General features: G+C 30.1%; 1 protein-coding gene across 4 annotated transcripts in view; it reads right to left on the bottom strand.

The window, feature by feature from the left end:
* The window catches only part of LOC106460433 (spectrin alpha chain-like), a 93,720-nt gene that overhangs the window by 61,995 nt on the left and 18,542 nt on the right, over nucleotides 1-13,183 (bottom strand). For all 4 annotated transcript variants that reach the window (XM_022387137.1, XM_022387138.1, XM_022387139.1 and 1 more), the window contains exons 4-17: nucleotides 12,856-12,996; nucleotides 11,614-11,697; nucleotides 11,234-11,338; nucleotides 10,239-10,330; nucleotides 8,926-9,070; nucleotides 8,454-8,570; nucleotides 7,745-7,918; nucleotides 7,122-7,223; nucleotides 6,195-6,332; nucleotides 4,034-4,144; nucleotides 3,631-3,708; nucleotides 3,321-3,476; nucleotides 2,638-2,780; nucleotides 644-818 (exon numbers count right to left, since the gene is read on the bottom strand). In XM_022387137.1, the coding sequence (XP_022242845.1) occupies nucleotides 644-818; nucleotides 2,638-2,780; nucleotides 3,321-3,476; nucleotides 3,631-3,708; nucleotides 4,034-4,144; nucleotides 6,195-6,332; nucleotides 7,122-7,223; nucleotides 7,745-7,918; nucleotides 8,454-8,570; nucleotides 8,926-9,070; nucleotides 10,239-10,330; nucleotides 11,234-11,338; nucleotides 11,614-11,697; nucleotides 12,856-12,996 (1,761 nt within the window). The remainder of the gene's footprint in view (nucleotides 1-643; nucleotides 819-2,637; nucleotides 2,781-3,320; nucleotides 3,477-3,630; nucleotides 3,709-4,033; nucleotides 4,145-6,194; nucleotides 6,333-7,121; nucleotides 7,224-7,744; nucleotides 7,919-8,453; nucleotides 8,571-8,925; nucleotides 9,071-10,238; nucleotides 10,331-11,233; nucleotides 11,339-11,613; nucleotides 11,698-12,855; nucleotides 12,997-13,183) is intronic.

The raw sequence follows: 13,183 nt of genomic DNA, 5'->3' as shown, positions 1-13,183 counted from the left end.
AATTTGCTGCACACTTTATTTCTTACAATGTTTGAAGTTAAGCACAAAGCTACACAATGGACTATCGGTGCTCTGCTCACCATGGGTATTGAAACCCGGTTTCTAGCATTGTAAGTCCACAGACATGCCACTGGGGGGCTTCTTACAATGTAAAAAAAAATTTCAGAGTACATTTTTTGTTTGTTGTTAAACACAAGTTTACACAATGAGCTATCTGTGCTATGCCCACCAAAGGTAACCAAATCCAGTTTTTAGCATTACAAGCCCTTAGACTTGCCACTGTGGCACTGGTGGGGGGAGGGGGGACATTTTTCATGTACCATGATTGCAAAACTGTTTCCTAAGGCTAACTTTTAAGAATAAATTCTTGCTTTGGCTCAAATATTAAGGTATACAAAGAGCTCTTAGTTTGGCTCTGGATAAAGTAATTTATTTTACTGAATATTTAAATCAAGGTTAGATACATGCAGTTCACAGAATATAGTTACCAGTACATTCATTAACTAGCTGATGTATCTAAAGTCGATTGAAATATGCAATTGTAAGCACATTAGCATACTTCAAACTACTTAGAAACTGTCCAATTTTATGCCTTCAATAGAGGTCTACAATCACAAGGACAAAAATCAGTTTTATTGTACACCTTCCCATAATCTTCAGACATCAGCTGGCCTTCAATTTCAGATAACCATATCTCCAGGTCTTCAACTCCACGGTTAAATTGCAGCTGGGCAGAAGCTTCGTCCAATTTGGTTCCCTTCTTGGAAGTTGCATCTTTCAAGGACTCCCAGAGTTCGATTATTTCGTTCATTCTTTTACTATAATATAAATAAACATTAGTCACTGCTAGTCACCTCAGAGTGTTTTTCCTGTCATATAATCAGTTTGTTCTCTTATCATAACACAAAACACTGGTATAGGTTTAATAATGATTAAACTTTTTTATTAGTCTAAAGAAAGGTTTTATACTTTAAAGAAAATCATTTCAACTGAGTCTCAATATTTTGAATTTACTTAAAGACTATTTTCCAGTACTTGAAAATCTGACTGCATTGTAATATTGTCAATTAAATATGTTCTGCAGAAGCCTGTTAGTTAATTTAAACATATACAGTAAAATATATTTTATGGTATCTGTAATTTAACCCTTTTGCAACAGGCTCAGTATAAAATACCAAGTCCGTATGCACATTTACACTCGTAAAGTATTTATACTAGAACTTTTAAACCATTATGCGTATCTTCACAAAATTTGGTAGACTTTTGGAAAACATTACAAGTCTTTTGTAAACATTGCTAGGTCAAGTGCAAAGTGATTTTCATGTTGAAATTAAAAATATTTTTCTTCATCCCAAAAATCTTGTATTCCATATGAAAAACAAGAAATAAAGTAATTACCTGGACTTTTTCTTATTTGCTGTCAACTGTTGATGACACTTAACCCTACTTTTTTCATACTAATGATATAGTGCACTAAATAATTTTTATTTTATTAAGTAATGCACCAAAAAACATAGAATAATAACACGCAAAAAACAGACAAGATTCCATAACTAACTTTCTAACTATGCAACAAAAGCCATTACAAATTCATCCATGCAAGTCGATATCTTTCCCATGAAAACGAAGCTTGTACTAAAAGAGAAGTTGACAATTCTCTGTTCAGAAGACAACATAATATAATACATCATTTGATAGATGAAAACATTTGTTTTCTATTGGTTAGAAATAATATAATATTAAACATAAAAAACTATTAACAAATCCTGAAAAAGAGGATGTGACAGGTGGGTGTGGCAAGAAGGGTCTGATTTTATATTTGATAGCTCTGTAACCAAACAAGATTGAAGATTATAAAAATTGTTTTGTCTGAGGGATGGCAATCTGGTAGTGAGTAATTTATGATAAATTTCATACTTATTGGAGGAGAGGTGAATAACATACAGAAAAGGGGATACCTAGAAAAAAAAATTTTACATTTTTCAAACTAGGGGAAATACAGAATTTTTTTTTAATATTGTCTTATAAACTCAAGAACTTAAAAATTGTATACTATTAAAAAATAGATTATTAGCTATGATGTTAAGCTATACTAATCGGTATAACATAAATAAAAAGTAGCTTCATTAAGTTTTAAATATAAGTAACTAAAACCTCGTGACATGTGTAGTAAAGGTGCCCGTTGCGAAAGGGTTAACTTTCTAAAAAGTCTCACAAAATGTATTTTACAATCTGAGCAAGGATTGTTTTTTAACAAGTACAGTAAAACTTATTTCATGACCTGAGCAAGTACCTTTTTAAAAAGTCTTAATGTTTATTTCACAATGTTATCAGTTAAATTTTTTAACAAGTCGAGTAAAAACATGTTTCATGATCTGATAAAATACACAGAACAAAATAATTACTTTTATAATCTAAAAAGTACTTTATTACAAAAACTAGTAAAACGTTTTTCACATCCCTAACATGTAAACTGTAACATGTTTCATGAAATACTGTCCACAGTCATATCAGGAACGTATCAAAAAGTCTGATAACTTGTTTCACCAAGCACCACTTCTCTTCAAGTTCAACAATACGTATTGAATGATTCTAAGTAAAAAGCTATAGTTAAGTCTTACAATTTTCCCTCCTTACCCAATATGGTCTGAGGCATAGTGGTTGCTATCAATCAATTCCTGTCCTGTGCTTGTAATTTCATCAATTCTACTTTTGTTGGCATTTAGTTCTTGTTCAAAGTTTTGATGTTTTTGAACCTTGCCATTCAAATTGGTTGGGTCCTGAAAAAACAGATTTATATAATACAATGTATAAAAATATGAGCAGTTATTTTAAGATGTGAGAAAATGTCCAAAACCCATATCTTTTCAATTTGTTACTTTACTTTTTATCATGAAATGAAAGTAACTATAGCAATGAGGTTATACATAAGAAATTATTATAAAGGAAATATGTTTGTCTGTTGTTAAGCACAAAGCTACACAACGGGTTATCTGTGCTCTGCCCACCTTGAGTATCGAAACCTGGTTTTTAGTGTTGTATACCCTTACTGGAATATGTGAATATTTCATTTTTATTTCTATGATATTTCTATAAACGAATGACTAAAACAACTTAAACTTTATAACACAGTCTGCACAATACATTTTTTTTTTCAATCGAATTTTATATTAAGACAGAACTGTATTCAATAAAAATAAAACTTTTAATTTAATCACTTTTATTAAACTTTTCCTTTTCTTGCATGGGTATTTCTTTACAACATGTAGTCTAACCCAATAATTTACAGAATAACGAACTTAGAAAATAATTATCTCTACCAAGTAACTATCATCCAGAGCAGTCTTCAATTTTTCACTGATCCATCCCTTTGTTTCATCACAGTCTCTTTCAAACTGCTGCAGACTGAAAGAATCCTCTAGCATCGATCGTCGGTATGCTGATTTTTCCTGAAGAGCCAGACGTCGTTCAAGCAGCTAAAGTTGATATAGACACAGAAAATGTTTATAAAAAATAATAATAATTGGTAAAAATATATAAGAAACCCTATTACAAGACTTAACTTTAACATTTCAGAAACTACAGTTTATTTATACTGATTCTTTTTAACAACAAAATAAAGTAACTCACAGCAGCCCTTCGTTGGGCAACATCATCAGCAGCATAATGTTGCCCCTCAATGAGTTTAGTGGCAAACTCATCCAGTGCCTATCAAAACAGAAAGCATATTCAGAAAAACATTTTAATAAATGGGTGTTACTATATTTTTACTGTACTTTTATGTATTTTTTACAATAAATATAGTTCTTTTTAATCATGTTCTTTTAACAAAAAATTACATCTTACTAGTATTATTTTATCAGCATCATTATGAGAGCCAATTTTTTTCTTAATAGATTTAAAATATATTAAGGCCAGTACTAATTTCTGAAACAGACCCGAAGTTTAAAATATTATGATTCCACTTTTAAACATATTATTAATCTACACATTATTTCTTGTAGTATATTTAAACACCTAAATAAGCTCTTACTTTGATTTTCTCTTCTTGAGCAGCAAGAGATTTCTCAAAATCCTCGTGTTTTTTTATCAAGGCTTCTACAGAATCCAAAGAATCCCCGAGATCTACATTTGCTAAAAAGGCCTAAGGATAAAAACAAAATGACTTGATAAATTAATGAAAGCTCACATCATCATGTAAATAATTTCATATTATGAAAACAAACAGATCAGTAACAATAAAAGCCAACAACAGAAACTATATTAATTGAGGTCACATGTCATTAGTTACACAAATAAATACTAAATAAAGAAGTATGAACTTGCTAAACAAATATTTCCCGGTAGATACAGCCTATAAGTAGCTCCTTCAGTACACTTAAAAATATGCAATAATGTTAAAGTCCAAGATAAAAAAAATGGCAATGAAAAAAATAATGTATTTTACTTGAAGCTAAAGAAGAAACTTACTTGCAATTAGGAATCCCAGGGTATAAGTAAGGATTGCATGTTTATAAATAAATACACGTTTGGTGTGAAATATAGCACGGTAAATATGGATAAGTAAACTATTTCTTCAAAAAACATTTAAACTTAACAATAATAGTTATATTTTGTAATATTCTATTATTTAAAGTAATTGTAATAACGTAATGTTTATGAAGACACTCCAAACAGCAAATGGAGTAGTGTTATGAGTATCAGCAAATTAGTGAAAAGTTGGTTAATTAACTGGAAGCATCCAACCATTTTTAAATTTTTTCTACCATTACCTAATACCTTTATCAATGGTTCCCAACCTCTGTCCAACTGAGGATCAGCTAGTATTGATCCTAAAATTTCACAGACTGCTTTGTACCATATTACCTTTTTAAAGTACTTTTAAATCACATTGTAAAACAATATATTTCAGTAATTATACTTTAAAAAACAGATTTTTTGAAACCATCTTCTGGACAACTGCCTGTTTATAGACCAGCAGTTTGAAAACACCGACTTAAATGAGTCACAATTCATACAGACACATGACAACTCATCAACATTTGATTCTATAAACTCAGTCTCCAGCCTTAGGCCTAACATGGTGATTTACACTGATAAAATAATTATGAGTGATAAAATTCAGTTTGTTCAGCACAATCATTCCTCTGGAGTGATATGAATTATTTTCCTTGTCTTTCACAGATTCAAAATTACTATATATATATATATATATATTACATGGAGTTTCATAACAAAAATCTTAGAATTAATTATAGGAATGAATGCCCATTTACAGCAATCACTCTATCACTTTGTGGGGGGTATCAATCCACATTTATATTTTAAAAAAATTTAAATGGCGATAGACTCTCTTGAATATTCGAGCTTGGATAAACTAGAGACTGTTTTTAAAGAGTGGAAAAGTTTTTGATGTGTGAAACAATAACCAGAAATTAAGTTAAAATAAAAATGGTTTTAATCTATTATTGATGTGTGAAACAATAACCAGAAATAAAGTTAAAATAAAAATGGTTTTAATCTATTATTGATGTGTGAAACAATAACCAGAAATTAAGTTAAAATAAAAATGGTTTTAATCTATTATTGATGTGTGAAACAATAACCAGAAATTAAGTTAAAATAAAAATGGTTTTAATCTATTATATCTACTTCAATTTTAGTTCCACAAAAAAGTTAGAAATTTGCAACTTTTTGTTTTACGAATTGGCCAACTTCAGTTAAGTTTTATGGCTGATAAACTGATTACAAAATTATTAAACAATTAATTGACACATTCCTAATGAAGAAGGAACTTTTAATTAAATATTAAAAAACATGTTAATATTAAAAGGTTGTAAAAGTATATCAAAGTTTCTAGATTTAAAATTTCTCTACTAAAATTTAAATATTCATTTAAAACAGTTGTTTGTGGGTGTGAATCGCAAAGCTACACAAAGGGATATCAATAGTTTGACCATCATGGGTATCAAAACCTTTTTTTTTGTTTTCAGTTATAAACCCTAAGACAGAAAGAAGAGTACAAAACATTATCAGGTCATGTAGAGTTAGACATCTTCAGTAGGCTTGCCAATAAAATAAAAATGAAAAACAGTTACGTGTGGACTTTTGGTAAGGTTTATTAACCATTCCTCAGATAAACACGATCACAAAAACAAAGACATAATGAGATAACCGTTTTAATCCTAGCTTACCTCTTGTTTAGCCATCCACGTATCTGCTTGTTCTGTGTCACGATAAAACAACTGAAGATCCATACACTGTTCATAGAGAATCCTTCTTTCTTCCCACAGTGACTGCAAACCTTGTTTTTCAAAGTTCAAAGTCACCAGCTAAATTCAAATTGCAGCAGAGAATGTAATGTAAAGCTGCAATTCTTCAGTTTTTTGCAATTTCTATCAACAAGCGAATGTCTAAACATCTTTTGTTTATCATTAATGTTGCACTTATTGAATAGAAATATCAGTTTTTAAATATCACATTCTCACGTCTATTGTATTTACAATTAATAATTTTTACTTCAATTCAAGCTTTCTTTTTATAATTATGTTACAGTTTTATAGCCCACAGTTCGAATCTGAATACTCTCCTTCAAGATGAACTGTAGCTGTTTAACCAGCCAAAAAGTTGTGTTTATACAATGTTACTTCTCATTTTACAATCCTGTAGAATTAGATTTTTTAACATATTCATCAAGCTCATTCCTTCATCTGTGGTTTCAATAGAAGTGAAAATTTCTTAATCCTATCCATTAAAACGTAGGAGCCAAAGACATTACTAATAATGGTACAAAACTAAATTTCTATTTGTTTTTTTTGTTTATAAAGAAGAAAGCAAAACGTTATAATTATATTCTGTAGTCAAAAGTATTTCATTCTACTTTATTTAGAAAACTGTTTATCAATTTATTTATTTAAATTACTAATAAGGTGAGGTTTTATAGAAATGGAAACAAAAAGTAAAATCAAAACTGAAAAAAATGTTAATTAGTTAAGGCTATTCTCCATTTTTTTTTACATTCGTTTTTATCACACCATGAAACAATTTTAAACAAATTATATTTTCAAAAGTTTATAAAAGACTTGCGCTTAAAATAACAAAAATAAAATAGTCTTCCTTACTTTCTCCTTAACTTCATTAACAGCAAAATGATCTTCATCCAGTAACCTCTGACCAGCTTCCACAGTGCCACGAAAACTGTCTTGTCTAGCATCAATCTCTCCCTTAAAGTAAAGACATTTATCTCTGAGAACACAATTAAAATAGTCCAAAAAACATCATCCGTGTGTTTTATCTCTATTTCAATCTGTTAAATATTTCACTTTCCATAATAAACAAGAGCTTATAGATGCTTTTAAAAAGTAATGAATTTTTTTCATATTTAAAAATAACTATTAACATATTTCATAACACTGATTAACATCCACTTTTAACAGAAAAAAATATAATTAAGTTATTTCAATGAGTAAATTCTGAGCACAATTAACATAATGATGCAAGTTATGTTAACTTCTCCACAAAATAACACAAACTCTTGCATGGTTATAACTATTTTAATTATGTTAGAAACACAAATACTTACTGACATCGACACACAAGCCAATACTTTCATTTTTCCAAAACAGCCTAGTAATTCAGTCGTTTTTCAAGATAAAATAAACACGTAAAAGATATCAATAAAATCTAATGGTGCTAGTGTTAGAAAATGCATTTAGGGCTAAGTTAAACAAATATTTCAAATTACCCTGTGTTCTTGGTGTCTCTCTAGTAGTGCTTCAGCTCCAGCTACATCTTTAGCAAGTTCATCAGCCGAAATGATGCTTTTCATGTCATTGATCCAAGAAACAAGATCTCTGAAATCTGCCAGAAAACGATGTAAGTAATACGATTCATCCAGTCGCTGACGTCGTTCTTGACCCTGTGAAATAGTTATATAAATGTATAAATATTTTTATGTTGTGTTTTTTGGGGAAATAAAAAAATTTCCTAAGGTCTCTTTTATATATATTCTTTTCTAAAATTAGATTTCTGAATAATAAATTTAATTTATCACACCTGTTTGATGATCGCATCACTTATTTTAAAACATTAGATTCTTATATTAAAGGTATGTGAATTTTGTTTCAAGAAAACAACCAGTGCAAAATTTAATTAAATTTATATGAATAATTTTTAAAATGTATTGACAAGTACTTCATTCAATTTTGCAATAAAACTTCACAAATTACACAAAAAATGAACTTTTAGTTCTAAAAATAAAAAAAACTAAATTACCTAAAATAGTTTTCTGGTTAATATCTAGCAAATACATATTTTTTTTTTACATCATGACAAGAGAGATAAGATCTTCTCCATTTTTCCAAAATTGTTTTGATAAAATAATTTTAAAAGTATCTATAAAAACTACTTTAACAATTCTATCTTTAGTTTGTTAATACATTACGTTTTGATACCTTAGCCTTGAGCATCTCCCAGTTGGACACTATTTCTGAGTGTTTGGATTGTATTTGGTCTGCGTGGTCTTCGTGATTGGCACAGAGTCGTTCAGCTTCTTGCCCAATTGTCATCACCTTGGACAAAAAAAAGAGTATCAAGTAATTATTAACTTATCTTTAGAAATCAAATTCCCCAAATAAGACAAAGACAAATGCTTGAAAATACAGAAAGCCTAAATACAAAATGATAAAAACCCTATAACCAGAGCATTTTCGAAAGATGGACCTTTCTTCTTCAGGGCTAAACTGGGAATAGCCAGAAAGCTTAAATATAGCTTGCATAGTTGCATACTTGACTTACACCAAACTATTTTTAATATCATAAAATTCTAACACGTAGAAATTTATGTACATAAAGTCATTTGTCGTGAGAGTTCAGCAATCAATAAAGCTTTATTCTAAGTACGATCAAGAAGTCTGATGAACAAACCTTATCTTCCAAGGCCGCCAAATCTCTCTCAATCCCTTCATGTTTTCGTTGAAGTGTTTGGACGCTGACCAGATCCCGACCATACTCATCAGAAGAGAGTACCAAGTCCTTCTCTGTGATCCAAGCAATTGTTTCATCTGCATCTCTGATGAGTAGCAAACATTAACATACTGATGATGACAAAACCTTGTCGAAACGTTGTACATTTGCTGTTATGTTAAACTTATATTAAAGTTTTTCTTCATTACCTATTCAAGCCATCTCCAGCCATTATCAACATACTGTATTTTTAATATGGACTTGGTACAATACTTTTACAGTGGCTAAAATGTTGCCCCAAAATGTTTATAACAAAGTTTTAAGTATATATCTAAACAACAAAGATTATTTTATTCTATTTTCACCTGAACCAATGTACTTTTTTAATGCTTCTGAACACCAAAATTTAACAGAAATTATAATATTTAGCTCAATCTTAATTGAGAGTAACAAACAAAAGCCACACAGTTACTCGAGCAACCAACTTCAACCTAACAGATTGTATGAAACACCCTTACTCCCATAGGCAACAGCAGCTCATCACAAAACCATACTGAATGATTTCAGTAATTATCTTTGAAAAGCAATCCCAAATACCAATATTAACTTCAAATCAAGGTTGTTGTTTTTTTAACTTTGGTCTAAAGCTAACCAATACGTAAGACAAAATAGTCTGGATAAAACTAATTTGAGAAACTTTAAGATAACATAATGTTCAGGGACAACAAGGGACCTATTGGCCCATCTCGACTGTCCCATCCTGTAAAGTAAACTAAAACTATCAACTAAATAAATTAAAAAATATATAAAATAAAAATATTAAAGCCAGCACTTATCACAATGTTATCATGACCTTAACTAAGTTTCTAGACCTAACACAATGAACTTTATATAAAACTCATCTCTCAACACTAAGGTACTTAAAATACATAAAACAGTGACCAATTTTCAAAAGTTGACATGCACTCAATATTTAGTCAGCCCATTCTGAATCTGAATAAAATTAAAGAATTTTTTAAAAATTATGATTTAAATGTTTATTCAATAATTTATTTAAAATCAGATTTCATGCTACAATACATAGGGTATTTAAAATACTTTCCCAAGCTTACACAAGGAAGTCTGTCTATCAATACTTTATGTATTGTCCACATTTCTACAATTTAGAATAAAATACAAGTTCCTGAAACATAACAAATTTTTTATAAGAGCAGAGAGAGATCTTTGCGATAGGAAATACATTATTGTTTATGTATTTTTTTTATGATAATTACCTGTTAAAGCGTTGAATTTCATGTGCTCCAAACAACTTTTCTTGACGCAGAAGTGTCAATGCTTTCAGTCTCTGCCATGCATCATGCAATTCCTGAATAAATGACAACATTTCACTGACCAATACTTGAAATAATACAATAGAACAATATACTGCTACACAACTATTCAGCCTTTGAATACTGATGTTACTTTTTTCCTGTTCAACAAAAGCTCACATAATAACATGCACTGTCATCCTTTAGGGTTGGATGCTGTGCTAAAAGTTTTGGTTTGTTCTGAATTTCATACAAAGCTACACGAGGGTTATCTGTACTAGCCATCCGTAATTTAGCAGTGAGAGACTAGAGGGAAGGCAGTTAATCATCACCACCCACTGCCAACTCTTGAGCTACTCTTTTAGCAATAAATAGTGGAATTGACTATCACATTATAACATCCCCATGGCTGAAAGAACAAGTATGTTTGGTGAGACGGGGATTCGAACCCGCAACCCTCAGATTGCAAGTCGAGCTCCCTAACCACCGGGCCATGCCAGGCCTAGCTATGCTAATAGTCAGACATAATTAAAACAGCTCAAAGACCATATAATACAATGGAAAACAAATAAGCAGACAGATTTTGGTTCATGGAGTAATCTTCACAAGATTAAAAGTTTCTACTAAGTGTGATGCCAAAGTAAATATAAAATAATGCATGGTACTAATATGCAATATATATATACACATACATAAATACACAAGCAACAGTTAACGTCAAATCACACAAACACTTGGATACACACAATTATACAACACACACAGAGAACAACAAGCACCAAACATTAACTCTTGCCCCATTCTTATAAATTTTTGGAAGTTTACACAAAAATAAACTATGTTTACAAAAACGTGTTTTTGTAAGACTCAAGCTGAAGGAGTTATTGAATAAATTACAAAATTAAAAAAGTGTTAGGATTTAACTAATGGCTACACAAGTTATTTTGGATTATACTTACCTCCTTCTTCTTCTGGATCACAGCTTCATCCGGATGACCTTCCTTGATAAGACCGTCCCCAAGTTCATTCACTTCACTAACTCGAAACTCCTGGCTTGCCATGTCCTGTTGACGTAAATATGCAATAAATTACATTAGTAAATCCATTAAACTTTAAAGCGGTACCACTTCTTTCTGAGAATAGATATGGACGACTAAAACATAATTCATAAAACTTTGGTTTTGAAGATTTAAATAACAAAACAAGTGTTTCCAATCTACTTTGTTTTGTTGCAACCAAGTTTCCCAAGTCACTAAAACCTAAAAAACACATTTTATTTTCAGGTTTTACAAAACTAATCATCATTTCACGTTACATTAATCATATAACATTCAGTTACCTTCTGGAACTCATCAAATTTTCGCTGTAGTACTTGAACATGTTCAAGATCCAGACCAAATTCTTCTGTTGTAACAAAAGTTTCCTACAAAAACAGAAATAATGATATTTCATGATACTTTACACACTATATAATCACATTTTGTGATAACATTATTATTAGATAACATTAACAAATATATTCAAAATTTGACTTAACAAATATGATCACATTTTGTACTTTGTATTAAATTATATTAAAAAATATCAAAATCAGCTTTACCATTTGTTTTAGAAACGCTTTTGTCAAAAACTTGTTAAAGTATTTTAATAAAATTTCTTGAATAAAAATCCTGTTTTCCAAATAAAATACTTAACTAGTTTTCAACACATGCTTTATAATGTTTTGTATTGAACTGATAATGGATGTGACTAAACACTAATCACAGCTCAAAATTTTTAAATTACACAGTTTAAAAAAAACATGAACTCAGGACAATGATCAGCTGTGATTTAGGATAGAGCATGAGACTTGATTTCAGACACGTATAGATTAGCACATGTAAATACTTCTCGGCACTTTGCATTATTATTAAGGTTTAAATACTATTATCTTTCACACACATATAGATTAGCACATGTAAATACTTCTTGGCACTTTGCATTATTATTAAGGCTTAAATACTATTAACACAGATTGATCATTTTGATGGTTTCACTAAAATGTTACAAGATTTTTTAAACAGAAATATTCTTATACAGATAAATACATATTATTAAACATTCTTAACAAAATAAAACAACAGGTCGTCAGGAAGAGATAGTTTCAAAGAAAATGTTAAGTTCTTTATGTAGCCTCCCACATGTTTATTAACCCTAGAATTAACATGAACTCCCACCAGTATTTTTAAACACGTTTTTCTAAATCATTAACGCACTATGTGGGACCATCATAACTTTGTTGGTTGTAGTATCACCAATATGAGTCTCTTGAAATAATTTACACAATTACCATCAATAATTCAATTTATCTGACAAATTACTGGTGGGTGCCCAATGCATTTCACACAGAAAATGAGTAATTTTTATGGGAAGATTTTTCCGAGAGCCTTATACTGAGCATTTTTAATAACCAAAAAAAAACAAAACAAAAACAACTCAATGTAGTATATGGATACCACTGTTAGGGAACGGTATAAGAAATTAAAACCATTTTACTTAAGATATTTCCAAAAAAATAAGAGTTTGTCAGCTCGAGACTTACTTTATCATTGATCCAGAACATGACTTCGTCACACTGTCTGAGGAATTGAACCAACTGTAAAGCTTGGTGCAACTTTAGACCTTTTTCAGAAAGCCTTGATAACAAGAGCTCCCACAGTGCATGTAGCTCTTCCAGTCGTTTCTATTGTTATGTAACATAAGAAAAACTTTAAAAAATAGCCTCTTTACCGTGAAATTATTAAATTGGAACCTTTTTTTGTTTGGTCCTTAATCTAATGTTACCTTAAAAGTTATTTTTATGAAAACTATACAATTAGCAACTGTCATTTTTCTTTTGTTCAAATACTTTTTTGCTTAATAACACCAAT

This window comes from Limulus polyphemus, unplaced genomic scaffold (assembly GCF_000517525.1).
Source record: "Limulus polyphemus unplaced genomic scaffold, Limulus_polyphemus-2.1.2 Scaffold768, whole genome shotgun sequence".
Taxonomy (NCBI): Eukaryota; Metazoa; Arthropoda; class Merostomata; order Xiphosura; family Limulidae; genus Limulus; species Limulus polyphemus.
Note: the sequence above shows the minus strand (reverse complement) of the source record. Positions and strands in the feature narration are given on the sequence as shown.